Below are 17761 nucleotides of genomic sequence, written 5' to 3' on the forward strand. Positions count from 1 at the left end.
ATCCGTACTGATAGCATCCCCAACACTTGCAGGTGCTAACTCCTGGTATTTGCTTCCCATGGTGCCTGTAGATTCAAACTATCTTACAGTTGACTGTTACAATGAATGCATTTTATACTGTAGTCTGCTGAGCTGTGGCAATTTATATTTAAATCACAATGTTTACATCCAATGACATCATCCTCCTTTTCAATCGAAGGTTCCCCCCCCCATGAGAAGACTGATACAGTCTACTATTTAAAAAAAACAAACAAAAAAAAAAAAAACACAGTACTTCATTAAACCCACACAACCTCTATCAACTGTGATGCCACACCAAAACCTACACCAACCTTTTTATTCCATGCAACAAAGGATAAATGGGTGGTTTGCATTATTTTCTTGCAGCAGAGAGAACCATTAACACAAATTCTTCTATACATTCATTTTTGGTGTGGTTATGAAAAGCTCTCTTCTCTTATTGCAACAAAAACAACCCAGGATCCTTTTCCTTCGATGCCATCAAATTGCTCTCATGACTGTTGATTAACAAAAACTTATCTTAATTGGATTGTACTACAGTGCAGTTCTGCAAGATGTCTTATCCCATAATATATGGAGAATAACTGACCAACTACCATGGCAGGAGATTTTTCATCAGTTAGGAAACATATTGATACTGGTTACAATACGTACTCTAAGTAGTGTCTCTTTCACTGAACCCGCATTAATGTGACTCCTATGAGCCGTGCGCTACAAAACATGTGCCTGGGAAGTGTTGGTTAAAATCATTGCCTGTTTAGTGCAATTAGGAACCTTGCCTTTGCAGTGCATTGAAATGACAGCTCACTGTAATGCAGCTCATTCAGTGCTGAAATTCAATTACCATACTAATTAAACACTGTCAGGAAAATCTTCCTTTTGATCATCAGAAGGCTTCAGACGAGTACTGTGTCATTTCAATGACCCGTTAGGGACATCAGGCTAAGCTTGAATCTTCACCTCACAATGATACAAACTATTAATTATTACAATAAATGGTTAGGTTAGGTTACTTCTCACAGAGTAACAAATGCACTTTCTTGCTTTGCTCGATCAAGTAATATTCATAATCGATAATGTACTCTTACCCTGCGCTCCAACATTTGTAGGTAGCCTAAATTATGTTCAGAACTGAATGTTCTGTACAAGCCTGAAGTAATTTACAACACAACCTAATTTTAAACAAAATTAGGAAGCAGAACAAGGGCATACCCCCCCCCCCCCCCCCCCATAAAAAACAAGAACAACCATAAAACTTGTCTATTTAAAATCAAATGTCTTCTCAGTTGCAACCTCAGAAATGTTGGAATTGAATTGATAAAAAGAAAATGTTAAATGGAAATAGCAATGTCAATCTGCATTAAATCGAACATTAAACACAATGCTGATGAATGCTTCATTGTTTCTCCTCAAAACCCAGTTGACTAATGCAGAACACACAAGTGTGTTAAGCCAGAATATGACGGTGAAACTATTAAAGATGTGTATTCCAAGTGGCTAAACAGATGCGGGTCAAGTTTAGGCAAATAGTTATAAAAAGTTAACATACAAAAAACAAATTTAAAAAAAAATGGCAGTTTGAAAATGTGGCAGCTTTATAAAAGTTTCTGTAATCAACAGATATTCCAAAAACTATTGTGAAGCAGACCTTTTTACCACACATTTCAAAATGCTGATAAAAATGCTTGCTTCATATTGAACTTTACGTACACTACACATTAAAATAAAAATGTAAGAATCATCTCTTTCCACTACCAAAACCACCTGCACCAAAAGAAACATACCCTTTATTTACAAAAACAAATGTACTTTAAAGTAGAAATGTTCTGGTTCATAAAACCGAATTGTTATTAGAAATGTGTGTTCTCCATGTGTGTCCAGAAAGTACTGCTTTTAACCTTAAAACATTTACTTAGCTTTTATCTGCCCCAAGAAGAAACCCAAAAAGCCAATATTACAGACCTGGGTTTTCAGCAGTTACTGGATGAGTTCAATTCAATAAACATAACATAAAATACAATATTATTAAAAATCCACAAAGCACCGCCCTAAACAAATTTGAATGTGCTGGCACATATTTTGTGACGGAACCCTTTCCACATATGGCACTACTAAATTCAACATACACTGAAGTTTTTTTCATAATCTGAAATACCACTTTTTAATGCTAATGATCAAGTAGTTATATTATTGACATGAGAATTTAAACCACACAGACACATTTCATCTGTGTATAATTTTGTGAACAAATTGGAAATCTTGATATTTACCTTTTTTTCATAATCTGAAATACCACTTTTTAATGCTAATGATCACGTAGTTGTATTATTGACATGAGAACCACACAGACACATTTCATCTGTGTATGATTTTGTGAACAAATTGGAAATCTTGATATTTACCTTTTAAACAAATAACAAAAAAACATCAGAAAATAGATTTTGCTAAAACCCCATAAGCACACACAAAATGCTGGATAAGGTAAGATTCACATAAAATACCAGTTCCAGAAATGCATGGGTTTATATTGTCATTGTACATCAATGTCAGATACCATGGCATTTGTGCCCTGAAACCAATAACTAATGTAAGATGAATCCTCCACATCTTCACTTTTTACAGTATGCAATTTTAAAGTAACCTAGAACTAAACATAGCAAGCAAAGAAAACGCTTAAAATGAAATCCATTCAAGATGTCCTGAGGGAATAGACTTAAAAATGCACTATTCTTTTGACTTCTTTTTTTGCCAGTTATGAATGTTCAAATCAATTTAGATTCCTTGAAGAAACTAATTTAAACACTCCATGTTGCTGCTTAAATTAAATACTTACTATACCACGGGAGCTAGGGCTACTGATTTTCTATTCTGGGGAATAGCAAATTCTGCAATGACCAATTCTGTTTTTTCCATTTTCCATCAATTTTTGATAATTTAAACATGGCACTTGAATATAAATATAATGCTGACAGTTAAAATTAATACATTTATAAATATTACCACAATTAGTTTTATTAAAGCCAAGATTGTCAATCACTCTTGTTGCTGTAATAGTAAGTAAAGCTCCTGAAGACACTTGTTTATTAACATTATGAGATGCACCACTTGGCATATTGCTGCCATTAAAATAAACAGGAATACTTAACTATATTAAAACAGTTCAGAAAACAAATGCCCAGCACTGTTGAGAAAGAATCATATTTACAGTCTTCCACTAACACTGTAGTTCAGTCTACAAATAAAGGTGTTTTGAAAATACCCGTTTAGCTTAATGCTGGCATTACAATAACAATAATATTGTTAAAAACATGCAACAGGTAAGCACCAGTCCAGCAATGTCATGTGAGAGTAATCCCATTTACAGTACTCCACAAATTAAGTTTACCATTTTACTGGCATTACAAATTACAACAACAGAGATACAATATGAAACACTGATAAAAAAAAAAACAGGCACGTTGATATATAGATGTGAACCGGTCAGTCACCTGACTGGATTTTTAAATAATACCCCTTTTAATGTAAACACACAATGAATCCTCCCAACTGTTTCTTTGCTAATTCTGCCTTGTTGTTTGCAAAATTTAACAAGAGGTGTATCTCTAGACAGAATGTCTTTATGAAACAAGCGACGTGTAGTGTAGTGACTGATCACTTTACTGTGTAAAGGAGGTAATTTCCTTTAAGGAATGTTAGCTAGAAAAATAGCTTTGAGCTGTTTCTTCATCATCAGATAATATCATTTAATTAAGAAACGGTCATGCTTCAACCTTTACTAAATACAGGTAGACTGGAAAGAAATAAACTAAACAATAACAACATACACAATTAATTTAGCTTACTTACTTTGGGAAAGCTCCACCTTGAGCGCAGTACCTTGGGTCTAAGTTTTTCAGAATAGAAGAATGCAGTGCTTTGCCATTTTTTGGTACCGTCTTTTTTGCTTTTTTGTTCTCTACGTGTTTACGGCTGGCACAATGATCTTCAATGGTATTGACACGTTCGTGATTAATTGAATGACAGCAACATTTGCAGAACAGTATCCCACCACCCTCACATAGATCAATAGAAAATGTTTTAGCTGTCTTTTGCTGAAACAATGCAATTTTTTTTTTCTTTGTTGATGCAGTTGCCATGTTGAGTTCCAGCAGAGGCGTGCGAGTGAAGTCACATGATGAATTAACTCAACTTGGCTGGAGGTAGTGCTAAAAACCACAGAAAACTGGAGTTGTGAGAAGAAAACACAACACTGAAAAATTCCATTCCCAAAATGCCCAATTCCGCAATTCCGTCCACGATTCCATCAAATCAGTAGCTCTAGGGGGCAACTTGTATGTTTCTTACATCTACAACTGAAATGTTCAAATTCAGACTAGTTACAGTTCTAGTGGCAGCCATTTGCTGAATTCCACGATGCTGAATGACTGATCTGAGAAATTCTAAAACCTCACACCACAGATTCTGCTAAACATAATCCTTCTGATTTAGGTCAACTGAAAAAAAAAAAAGAGAAAATAATTCTACATGTTCCATAAAGGTGACTTACAATGTTATAAACACTGTTTTCTTTTCTAAACTCTATGCACTGATATAAAAACAAATCTCATGCAGAAAAACAACATTTCATGTATTCGTATTTTATGCAAAGTACATTATACATCATCTCCTTGTCACAGAGTTGAGGAAATGACTAGAATCAAGAGATACTTCCTTTCTGCCAAATGACTGCGCTTTTTTTTTTCTGAACATTTTAGAATTAAAAATATAATTTGCATACCTTTCCATCATCTTTACCGTTAAATGAATTTTCCTGCAAGCGCACTGACACTTGCACGGAGTAAGGGGAATACATCTTTTGGATTTAAGAAAGTATTACTATTTATCTTAAAGACAGAAAAAGAAGAATGAATACTACCAGTCACACTTCAAAAAACTACTGCATGCATGAAGATCGATAGATAGAAACCAAAAATATTTTATGTGGGATTACTGTCAAACCTCTTGGGTTGCCAGGGAGCCTTGTAATAAAGAAAGAAAAAAGAATCAAGGACCACTTGAAAAACAAAGCCCATTGCCTCTTGTTGAGCAGCAGTGTTCTAAGTGCAGAGGTGCTTGATTTGCAGTTTCTAGTCCCTGTAATTTAATGAACCTAAAGGCTCCACCTTAAAAGATTGTGCTGGGCAAATTTTGACAATACAATGCGGAAACCTCAACTGATAGTGAATTTACAGACAAGTGTTAAAAATGCTTCCCTAACTACTTCAGTTCAGTAATGTACTGGAAATAAGTTAGCTGTACAAAACAATTAAGTACATTATTTCTACATCAAGAGAAAATAGCAAATAGCTACATTGCATCACTGGTTTATTCTTTAGTGATTTAGCACACTTTCCTTTCACTGCTTAATAGTAGGGCTGTAACGATGAGTAGGCCTACATTTTGACCTTCGAAGGTTTGGTACACATTACCGAAGAAATGTTTGAACTGTCGATGGTACCAATTTGCATAATTTACTGGTGACGTCAGTATATATCTGCAAGTTTAGTTATTTTTACTGATTTTACTGTACTTTATAACTGTTCTTATCTGTAACGTGATATTCTGTAATGTGATATTTTATGTGATAGTTTGTAATGCGAATGTCACAACTGTAAGTCACCCTGGATAAGAAATAAATACTACTAGAAATAAATAAATAAATAAATTGAAAATCCTACTAATCTTACACATAATCCATATAAAAGGGAATAAAACATTCATATGTAGTTTAAAGGTACATTAAACTACATGTGAATGTTTTATTCCTCCCCCCCATCAATCCAGCTGTCATTAAAAATCATCATAATGAATACAATATCGTTCATTTCCAATAATAATTTTTATAATACATTGTTTTTGTCGTGACTTCTGCTCAATATTACCAAGTGACTGTAAATCGTCCCAACCCTAATTCAACCTACCCCCAGCGCACACTAGCATAAGAAAGGGACTCACTGGTAGAGGCCTGGACTGAGGTGCAGAGCTGTGATGAGAAGCTAACCTGGCACATCCCAGAACAACACTGTATCCAGTGCCATTGTCCTTCACCTTGTATTATGTACAATTTTAGAAGAAAAAAAATCATGCACTGCATAGGTCCAAAAAAGTAACAACTTCAATATCAGTTTGGTTTGAAATACATACATTTCATCTGAATTCATCAAAGCTCGTTCATTCTATTTCTGTCATCATTCCTTTTTTTTTTTTTTTAAACTTTCCATTTATGTAACTGCATCTAAGAATCTCTACTTAAAGCTATTTTTTTAATTCACAAGCCCATGAGCCAACTTATCAATTAGTTAACCTGTCAAAATAAAGCACTGCAGTTTGAAACACTCCCAGTTTCACATTTTCCCCACTGAGAGGAATCCTTTATGAGCAGGATGAATATTTCATTACACTGAGCTGCTGATACTATCATGTTTACTACCTCAGTAAGCCTGGAATGTCTACACTGGGTTTCTGTGACACATACATGCCAAATAACACCTCTTGAAAAGGCTTCAAAACCACGCTATGATTACTGAACCTTTTGTAAGAATACAAATTATGACATAACGGCAGCAATATCATCAATAGCAACATACATGACTAAGCCCTTTGCTTCAGTCACTTAAGTCCCCCTGGTACTGTATTAACTGCAGTGCTGCAGCATTCAATTGCTCATGCAACACTCAGTTTCATTTGATGATTTCGTTGAAAGAATGGTAGGGCTTTTCTTTCAGAAAATTAGGTTACTAAATCAAAAACCAATGAAGACCAAATAGGAATGCCAGATAATGTGGTGTACGTACAACCGATCCCTTTTATTCTGTTGTAAGATAACTTGCTACTGACAAAAAGGAAAGATTTACAATGCAAACGTAGATTTAAAAAATGAAGTTATACAGGAAGTTTGCTGTGTGTCCATGTTGGATGAATCAGAGTGGCTGAGTTTCTCTGCGGCTCTTGAGTTTCAGCCACAGCACCGGAATTGCAGAAACAAAACTGTACCCTAATTACAATTCCTTGTATTCATTTCAGTTTATCCAAATCATCCTGTTGGTCACATGATCAAATAGGATACATTTTGGGTACAAATATTTTTCAGAAGGCAAGTTAAAAAAACTTAAGGTAAATTGAAGTTTAAATGTTTATTTTCAACCATTTAATTTTTCATACACACGTTACTCTCAATTCCAAAACACACTATTTATCAAGATTAAAAGTACAACAATTAGATTACATGGAAACTTTGAATATCATAATTGTTGTCTGAGGGAATCAATGCTGAACGATCAGGCCAGATCTATAAAGGCCCATCACTGTTCTGACAGCTTCCCACTGTAAACATAACAAAACGAAACATAACAAAATACACACAGCATGACAATTTAGGCTTGTCTTACTGATGCATTTAAGTTCAAAAGAACAGTTCACATTTAATTCAGTATCAGCAACAAAGTTTTGGGAGGCTGTGTGATCCGGTCGTTAAAGAAAAGGGCTTGTAACCAGGAGGTCCCCAGCGCAAATCCCGGCTCACTCACTGACTCACTGGATGACCCTGAGCAAGTCACTTAACTTCCTTGTGCTCGGTCTTTCAGGCGAGACGTTGTTGTAAGTGACTCTGCAGCTCACACACCCTAGTCTCTGTAAGTCGCCTTGGATAAAGACGTCTGCTAAATAAACAAATAACAGTGGCCAGTAGCACGGACAGGAATCTGAGCATATTAGAAAAACCTGCCTGTTAACAAAAGACAAGGAAATTAATGTACCACAGGAGTGTAAGTGAGTTCCACTAATTTGTTAAACTCATAGACATCGCATGTCTTTTTGTTTTTTACTAAAAATAAAAAAACTAATTTGGTACCTGCCATTATGAAATTAGGGATGCATTGATTGGAATCAGACTTGGCATGGATTATTAATAAAATACCCCAATTTATCTGCCCTTCTCACTGACACCACAGTGCTGTTGCCAAGATGAGGTGTAGTGCACTCGCTGTATGGACATACTTTAAAAACAGCAGATTATAATGAATTTCAAATTCAAAAGTGGTCTCAAATGAGTGATGTTATACTTTATTTATTTTCCACCAATTTGGAATGTCCAGTTATTTTTTTTTCTCCTCACCGCAGCGAGTCCCCACACAGCACAGGCGTTCTGAGGGCGTAAGAGCGTCCTCCGATCTCACAAGCCTTAGGCCAGAATTGCTTTTACGCTGAGCAATGCATCTGACAAGTATGTTTGATGATTATTATTATTATTTACTGTTTCTTTGTAGTCTTACTGTAGTATATTTATATACTACAACATTTGAAAATAAAAAGGTACGCTTGTCTTTATTTGTATTATTTCTAGTAGCACACTAGCTTCCACAGTAACCATGCTGTATTTCATGTTTCAAATGCTGAAATGAAAATGCAATATAATAATGCAATACAATTTCTAAATAGCAGATTTTAAGCTTAAAAAGCAGAAATATAAAATGTACTGTATGCCTTTATAAAATGCAGGTTATAGATACCACTATTTAGTAAATTCACCCATCAGTGAATGCATACAGTTCAGTAAACATGTAATTTGCTATTGATTTACCAGTGCTTTAGTGCTTTGCTAAATCCACTACTGACAGAATGTACAACCTATGAAAATATATACAATTAGTAAAGTGTGATGTGTCCAGATTAAAGCTTAAATACATTTCTAATTGTCAAATTACAATTTCAATTAATGATTTTCAATTGTATTATTGTAACTATGAACTTGAATTAATGGTACGGAATATCCTGGGGTGTTGTATGCAAATAACTTCAACAGATTCGAACAAAACACAAAAAAAATTGCCCAAACTGAAAATGGTTTTACTGTCAAGTGAAACAATTTTAAAACAAAGAATAGAATTTGGAATCAATCACACTTACACTGAAGTCAACACAACACAAGCTAGTTTGTGAATTAATCCCAAGCAAACTCCAAAGCCCAAATGACATTTAGAAAAACAGCTTGATTACACATAAATCATTACTACCAAAAACAAAAAGGGTCTGCTTTCAAAATATAGGCTAGATATTTAAATCACCTTAGGTTTCTTTAACAAAACAAACAAACAAAAAAAAAATCAACCTGGGTTACGTACACATCCTGCTACAGAGTTTCCAAAGCTCAGAGTAGATGAGACTCCCAGACAACTTATTTAGAGAACTCATCCACTCTCCTAGTCAAAAAGGTAAATATGCAGCACTCTAACCACTAAAGTACAATGACAGTCACTTCAAAGCAGATACGGTATGTGGTAAAGGCTAAAGCTCGAGTATGCCAGACAACCTTGCAGTAACAAGAGAAAATTTTCATTTTTAAAACGAAGAAACCACTTTGAAGGCAGAAAAGCGCTAAGAGCAGACAACAAAAGAACCTAACAGGAATTCTGAGAGCCAAAAAGCAGTGCACAACTGAACAAAAGTACATGGCACCACTTGGCACAAATACTCGCACCCCACGTAGATCAATCCCCAAGGGACACAAACAAAGAAGTCAACTTGGCATTGAAAATGTTTACATGCTAAATCAGGAATATAATATTATATATAATATTTTAAACTGAATGGTTTTATGTTACCGAATAACATTGAAAAATTAAAACAAGACAACAGCAAAAACTAATTAAAAGGTGCTGCACTTAAACATTGCATGCCAAAAATACGGCCTTGAGCAAGTCCTACAGAGTGGAAATAAAAAATAACTAATCAGTGGTTACACAATTCGTGTGGTTAAAAGGAGGGGGGAGTTCTTAAACGTCCGAGAGTATATTTGGTCTTCTAGAGAGAAACGGGGTAAGATACACCACAGCAATCTGAAGGGAGATCTTTACAAAATATTAAGGCTGCATTACAACACTGCAGCCACTGTTTAAATGCAGTCAGTATATTCAGTTATGCTTCACTAAACACATTGAATGTTACCAACCTAGAACAGTTAAAGCATATTTAGGCACCAACTAGTTTGGAAAAAAAGTAAAGTCGGCTTACCTGTAGCTTCAATAAAATCCACACATTTTTCAATGAACAGAGGGATAGGTTTCTCAAGAGTAACAAGATCCTGGAGAGGAACCCCAAAGTAATTACTCTCCCAGTTTCTTCGGGTAGGTGGATACAGAGGCTTTGTGGCCTTTTGTTTTGGCTGCAAAAAAAGTCAAGTTTTACTGTACTGTGTGTAAATGCCAAGGCATATGTTTTAGTTTTATTTTCTAATTCATATAAAGTATTATTATTATTAAATGCAGAGATTATTATATAAAATTTTAAACAGCCACTTGTATTAGTTTTCTCATTTTCTACTTGCCTTTTTTGCCCTAAAAGCAAATATTTTACCTTCTGGAAATGGTGTCTGCTTCAAATCTCATTATAGTTAACATAGAGAAGTACAAATTTAAAATCAACAAATACAGAAATTGCCTTAAATATTTCACTGTTCACATACCTGTTTCTTGTTTAATCCAATGCTGTTGTATGGTATAATATGTTTAGTGATCTACACAGTATTCTACCACATTTTATTGCTTTTGCTTGGCATATTGCTACTTTTACAAGACCTCTGTTAATGACAACCTGAAATAAGTTCTGCTTGAAGTTATAATTAAAAGCCAAGCAGCTGGTCTTCCTGCTGATATGACAATTAAATTATGTGAGCTCTATGGTTCTAACAGCCTAGTAAAATGGTATTACTGGCATTTTAGAAAGCAGCACACTTCACAAAGAAAAACAGAAAAACACTTCTCTAATGGCTGAACATGTGCTCTTTGTATTTAATGCACATACTGAACCAGTCGTAAAGACAGTGTGCAATTAAACTTAAAACAGTCACATACTGTAGCTTGCCCAAAACCAGCTATGTAAGAAATGTAAAATAGTATACAATTGTTTTCCTTTAGATTAACTTTGTACTATAATGTCAATGAATATAAAACACATTATCTGCAGATAGTACCCATACTGAGTAATTATGTTGAAATATGTATTAAAATACTATGAAGCACTTTCACCAGGTGTGCAACGGTGACACAATGCTACAAAAGGGAACAGACATTTACTGCATCAAACCATCACACCACACTGCCTGACTGACATGTTTATGTATGCGCAGAGACGCATCATATAGATCATTTCAATGGAATTACCTTTTTGGGTTCTTTTATCTTTGGTTGTTTCTTCTTCTTGAGCTTTTTATCATCTTGTTCAGGATCAGATGTAATAGCAGGGTTATCTATTCCTCCCTTCCATGGGTCAACTGGGGAAAGAAGGGGATCCTCTTCACTCCCACGGTGGCCCCTACCTTTCTTTTTCTTTTGTATCGAAAGCCCAGTCTCATCATCGCTGGCGTCTGAATGTGCTCTCTGATGATAAGCTTTAGTTTTGCTGAAAAGGATCTTGGACCGGTGTTTGTATTTTGAAGGTCTCCTTCCACCATGGGACTCTGACATTCGAACAAAGCCATTTTCCTCGTCACCATGTGTGACGTGAATCCCTCCAAAGGTGTTTCTCATTTTGACAGTTCGATTCTGACTATTTTCTGGAACATCATAAATGTCATCGCGGTAGCCTTTGGACTTTAGTAGTGTATCAGAAGGCTCTGCATAGTTATCAGATGCCTCTATATCCTCTCCATGGGCAAGAGGGACTCGTGATTGTTTCCTTGGGTGTTTCACAATCCCTGCTTCAATGGTCTTAACAAGGTTTGGATCCAGTTTCTTCACAGTTGTCTTGGGTATGGCTGGCTTGGGTCTGACAGCTGGAGGCACTTTGTGATTGCGATCGTCATGTGGGTTCACTGGAGTGCTGTGAATGGGATACTCATTTCCTTCCAAATCAATCCGATATTTAGCGCGTTCGCTGGGTGTTGGAAGCAACTGCACGTCATCTCCAATAGGGCTGTATGGAGGTGGTGCTTCAGTGTCATCCTCTGAATCTGGATAGTAATTGTACACTGGTGAATTTCCATGGGGTGACTGCGAGAACACGTCTTCACTTGCATTTGTAGAATCTTTGATGCTGTCACACAAAAAGGAACCTTCAATATTGTTCTTCTTTTCCAGCACCTCATTGAAAAATGGTGTGAACACCTCGGTTTGTCTATGATACTGAGATAGAGAATACAGTGCAGTAAACTTGGCCGTGATTTCTGTGGCTATGTGCTCTCCCTCAGTCATTAACTCCTTGATGGCCTCATTTTCAAAGAAGTCTGCTTGGCTGTCAGTGATAGCCACCATTTGGACAGGGATCACATCCTGTACCTCTGCTAGGAATGCCCGAAGCATTGCCATGGAGGATTTGCGCTTTGCTGAATAAACTAGGATATATCCGTGGACTAGCTCATCTTTCCTTATTCCAATGGAAGAGTGATAGGAGAGGATAGTAATTTGGATTCGTCGTCGACTATCACCAATAATCTTGTCCAAAACCAGTGTGTTATTTTGACCAGGTTGAGCAGCACTACAGGAATGTGAATCCAGGAAAGGCGAAAGAATGAGGTCCACACTAAATGGATCTCCACACATGGCACACATTACAATCCGCAAGTCAGTCTCTGACATGTCTTTAATAGAAGGCAGCGGGCTCATGACATCAAAGTTGTGCTTTAGTGCCTCAAGTATTCCTCGCAGAGCTTGTTTTATTTGGGTCTCATTAAATTTGCGTGGAAATGTACCGGAAGGTATGTCTACAAAAGTACACTGCAGCTTATTTGCTAGCTGTTGGCCCTGATGCCTTAAAATAGGAAGGTTTTTGCAAACACTGTCCCGCTGGTTTGCCAATATTAGAATAAATGGCAGCTGGGCCACATATTTGTCTCTTCTATTTTGTGAAGCCTCTGCCCTGATTATCCCAATGCAATCACCAATAAAATTAAGTGACTCTATGGAGCTGAACACACAAAAACAGCCATGAGGTTTGAAGGTAGGTGTCCAGAAACGGTTCAATAGCAATGTTGAATTGGCATCAATGGTCTGAAGATCTAGTTCATATATCCTGCCATCCAGAGTGTATTCATCGTCTGTAGACTGAGCTCGAATTTCATTTGCCAGTTCCTGTGCAAACCCCTCCCTCCCTAAGAGAAACAGGTTAACCTTATCAATGTTGGCACTGTCATGATAAAAATGTGGGTGTCCATGATCCAACTGAACCAAACTGTTAGCAAGCACCTGCTCAACTTTAATGTCAATACAATTTTGGCCACTGAGACAAGTCTCCTTTGTAGGATGATACACAAATCCTATATGCTTTAGCAGTAGAGATTGCCGGTCCGGTGCAAGTTTCTGTAGTGCCCTGTATCTGGGCTCTTCATTCAGAACCATATGAATTTCACTCATTTTATCACAGCTTGGGGTTGCATTCAGATCCAAATCATAAAACAATTCTGCATGTTCGAAAAGCATTTCCTGAAATTCCTCTTTGGCTTTTTCAACTATTTCCCGTTGATGCCTAGTGTAAACTTCTCTGCGATCACTTTCGCCAATATACTTGTAAGCTTCGTCCTCCATTACGAAACACATGACCTCTTCCCAGGGCTGCCCTGGAGTGATGAACTGAACCCGCTCCAGGGTTTTTTTAAACTTCTCCTTCATCTCCACCCTCTTCTTCTCAGAAATTAAATGTTGCACGTGGTTTTGATAAACTCTCTCCCCTTCTGGCGTACAAAGGAGGTCAAAAGGAATTCTTCTGTCGTTGACTTTGTCTATGTGGTCTGTTTCATTCCATGGGGTGTTCTCCAATACTACAAACCAGTATGGAAAGTCAGGCTTGTTTTCCAAATAATTCTGGGCTTCTAACCAGCTCAAATGCTCAATCTCATCCAGGTTACTAAGAAGATTATTAAGAATTCTAGGCAGGGTCAGAAAATAATCCCCTTTTCTTTTCCTGATATGTTCCTGCTTCAGTTGTTCTATGTGTTTGCAAAACGTGTTTTTGGCCTTCCCACTGCCTTCCAAGTTGATGTAATTCTCATAATCAGGGTGGTTTTTTAATTTGTGACTTGAAGCTTTCCAACTTGTGTGGTAATCTTTCACTGTTTGCACAATCAACTTTTCAAACCTGTCTGTTGCTGTAGCAACAGACTGTCTCTGGATCTTATAAGCATCCAGATAGGGGCTTATTTTGGGTTTGCCTCTTGTTTTATCTATCAACTGAGTCAAGGTATTAAAACAAGAATCAACATTCACACTGCACCGTGCAGAAGTTTCTACCACAAGGAGGTTCTTTTTGTTGGAAGCAAATGCCTGGATTTCACGCAGGTATTGGTCAACACATTCATCACATTTTGTTGCAGCTATTACAACAGGCTTTTTTGATTTTGCCAGTTGTGCATACAGGTTATTTACAAATTTAAGCTGGTCATCAAATTTCCTATTGCACCCTTTGCTCACATCTATGCATAAGAGAAAACCATCAATGTTAAGCTTTCCATCAGGCATCTGTTTTTGTTCAAAGTCTTGCTCCAAGCCTAGCTGGTCAGTGCAGATATACATCAGCTTCTCTGCCGACTGCAACTTTGCTGTAGCTGACCGCTTAATATAGGGCTGTAAGTTCGTACTCCGGTGTGGCTGAAAGGTTTGATCGTCAATAAACTCAGTCTGTTCAATGACTTGAATTTTGCACTCCAATCCATCGTCATTTCTGTATGTAAACTCACCCCAGTATAAAAAGTGATCGTTGTTAACAACCCGTCCTCCAAAGTCAATTGTGCTCAAGACAGAGGTATGCTCTGAGTAATAATCATCAGCCTTTGGCCGCACATATCTATTGCACAAACAAGACTTCCCAACTCCGCAGTTGCCTTTCTCCTTTTCTGTTCCAGACAACCCAACTACACTTATAGCATATGTTGGGGGGCGAGGTTCCTTGTTTTTTGCCATTATATTACCTCAGTCATGTTCTTTCCTTCACCGAAGAATTAAAATGTGATTCTCATTCTTTTTCCAGTCCATGTGGAAGAAGCAGTATTTCCATTTTGAGGAGAGGGTGGTGTTGATCCTGGATTTTCTTTTATCCACTTTCACAATTCCAGGTTGCTACTTCCCCTTTTACAACATCTTCCTGTAAAAAGTAATAGAAATAAAAAGAAAAAAATAGGAGACATTTAAAACAGAAGAAAATCAAACATGGAATTGGTCTGTCCTGACTGATGTCAATTCTTCCAGATACGTGTACATTCAATCGTCTTTTAATACAGTACTTAGTTTCCAATGCCATAGTGAGGTTCTCCCAGAAAACAAATATCATGTAAACAGTATTCTTAACCAGGATAGTTCAGGATACACCATTTGATAATTTGCATAGTGTGGTAAACTTTTTAAATGGTTAATTCCTTCACTTTTTCAATTAAACACAATTAGTTATGAATAGTGTCAGGTGATTCTCCCAAACTACCAGATAACAAGCATGTGAATACTGTGACTGAAATCAACCACACACCAATTCAAATAAGAATTTTAAATTCTATGCAAAAGATATACTACCCATTTAGTGTATACTTTGTGTAATGTTTATTTTAGAAACACCTTTTTGTGCCTCAAATAGTCTCTCAAACTATTAAAATAACAACTTGTTTCATGACTGAGGACAATAAAAAAATCTGCAAAAACATATACACACACATACATAAAACATATGTATAATTATATATATATATATATATATATTATATATATATATATATATATATATATATATATATATATATATATATATATATATATACACACACACACACACACATATATATATATATATATATATATATATATATATATGTATATATATATATATATATATATATATATATATATATATATATATATATAATACACATGTATTGATATATATATATATATGTGGTATATATATATATATAATATATATATATATATATTATATATATATATATATATATATATATATACCAATTGTAACATTGTTAAAGTACCTGAAGCAAGAAGATGGAGTGTCCTTGCCAGTTTCAGGCATATGTATTACAGCTGGACCTTCTAGCTATACTCCATACAGAAACGGAAAAGACTGTCACTTTTCAAATTCATCACTACATAGTATTCTGTCAAGTACTGCTGGTCCTGAAGCGTTAACATCCATATGGGGAAAACTGGTAACAGACAGTGAATGCACAACAGCGCAGGTGATATGGTTGTTTTCAGGGCCTGTTTATATACGCATGCTACAAACCAGAACTTAACTCATAAGCAGAGCACCTTTTGTAATACAGCATTCACAAAGCAGGAAACTTTAATGCAAACGCGTCAATAGAGGAATTCTTAACATTACTGTAGCCGCTGGAAACGATAAAAGATAAGACTAAACTGAAAGACTGATTCGGCAATCAATTCATATTTATTTAAGTGTGATTTGCATAAGTAAGACCTAACCCTTGACAGGATTTTATTACAAAAACTGAACAAAGTAGCGTCTAAATTTCATTACATCTCATTCATAAACTATGGGAAACCTAAATGTTTTATTGACTGCAAAATGTTACGTCACTTCTGAATATTAACAAGACATCTTTTCAGCAAACATCCAGTCTTATGCCCTGCCATCATCAACCACTTCCCCATTTTACCGGCAGACAATCCAGCAACCCACATACAATATAGTACGCATTTTTCTATGCAACGTTTGTTTGTGACTAAAAAAACAAACAAAAAAAACCTTTCAAATAAATTCCCATAGTAAAATAAAAAAAATCCTGCTTCTGTGTTTTTTTCCACTAAACAGTTTACCAATTTAAAGCAAGCTGTGTGTAACAATACAAGTATTTTACACTGCACCGCTTTGCAAATATTCATAACACATTTTATTTCAGTTTTACCAGCGTAATTAAATAATGTCACAGCATGAATTAAAATGTGAAATGTATTCCGATTACATCACGATACAGTATGCAATCAAATTAATGTGTACGTCAGTGACTTTTTTTTTTAACACAGCTCTCAATTAGTGGTAAAAAATTATTTGTTGAACAACATCTCTAAATATTATCAAGTTACTAATAGTGCAGTACAGTCATATAAAGTAAAGTGCACCCTTTACCAGATGTTATGCATCAAAACAAATGTAAGTACTGTACTGTTATAACGATGGTACTAGTACTGCTATTATTTTTTTTTAAATCTGCAACACACATCGATACAAATTGACACTGTACTATGCGGTATGACATTTGTTCAGACATGATAACGCAGTTTGGGCAGCATTGCTCTCCAATTGATTTCGGGCTTAGATGCAATCCCCAGTCAAACACAGTTAAGTCAATTTTTCTAGTTCCAGCTGTAGGCTACTTCCTGGGCTTCTTGTTCAGTCGACCTCCTGTCTATCATTTTAGTATATAGTGATCTGCCTCGGAATAACCACCGTTTACATTAAACAACCACAAGCTCGGTGTGTTCAAAATCTAATGGGGGGCTGAGAAAACTACAATCACTGCCCAGTTTCCAAGGCCTGCTCCATCTATTACCTGCCCAGACAAGGAAGAATCATACAGTCCCTTGTTTGAATTTTATTTTTGGACCGTAACAAATTGATCGCATACAGTAACGTGAAAAATACAAACCTCCAGTCCTATGATTTAACTGCAGTACTCTGCCGCCCAGACCAGTTACAACCAGTACCAACAATGAATTCTTATTTCACTCCATTGAGTATGAAAGTGTAACACAGT

General features: G+C 36.1%; 1 protein-coding gene across 4 annotated transcripts in view; it reads right to left on the bottom strand.

Annotated features, from left to right (window-relative positions):
- The window catches only part of LOC121324228 (rho GTPase-activating protein 5-like), a 34851-nt gene that overhangs the window by 16807 nt on the left and 283 nt on the right, over positions 1 to 17761 (bottom strand). For 2 of the 4 annotated variants that reach the window (XM_041265883.1, XM_041265886.1), the window contains exons 2-3: positions 11217 to 15126; positions 10069 to 10219 (exon numbers count right to left, since the gene is read on the bottom strand). In XM_041265883.1, coding sequence (XP_041121817.1) covers positions 10069 to 10219; positions 11217 to 14945 — 3880 coding nt within the window. In that variant the 5' untranslated portion in view covers positions 14946 to 15126. Of the gene's footprint in view, positions 1 to 10068; positions 10220 to 11216; positions 15127 to 16015; positions 16081 to 17653; positions 17757 to 17761 lie in introns of those variants that run through there. The other 2 variants (XM_041265884.1, XM_041265885.1) reach the window with 2 other exon arrangements.

The sequence above is a fragment of the Polyodon spathula genome, chromosome 12 (assembly GCF_017654505.1).
Source record: "Polyodon spathula isolate WHYD16114869_AA chromosome 12, ASM1765450v1, whole genome shotgun sequence".
In the NCBI taxonomy this organism is placed as follows: Eukaryota; Metazoa; Chordata; class Actinopteri; order Acipenseriformes; family Polyodontidae; genus Polyodon; species Polyodon spathula.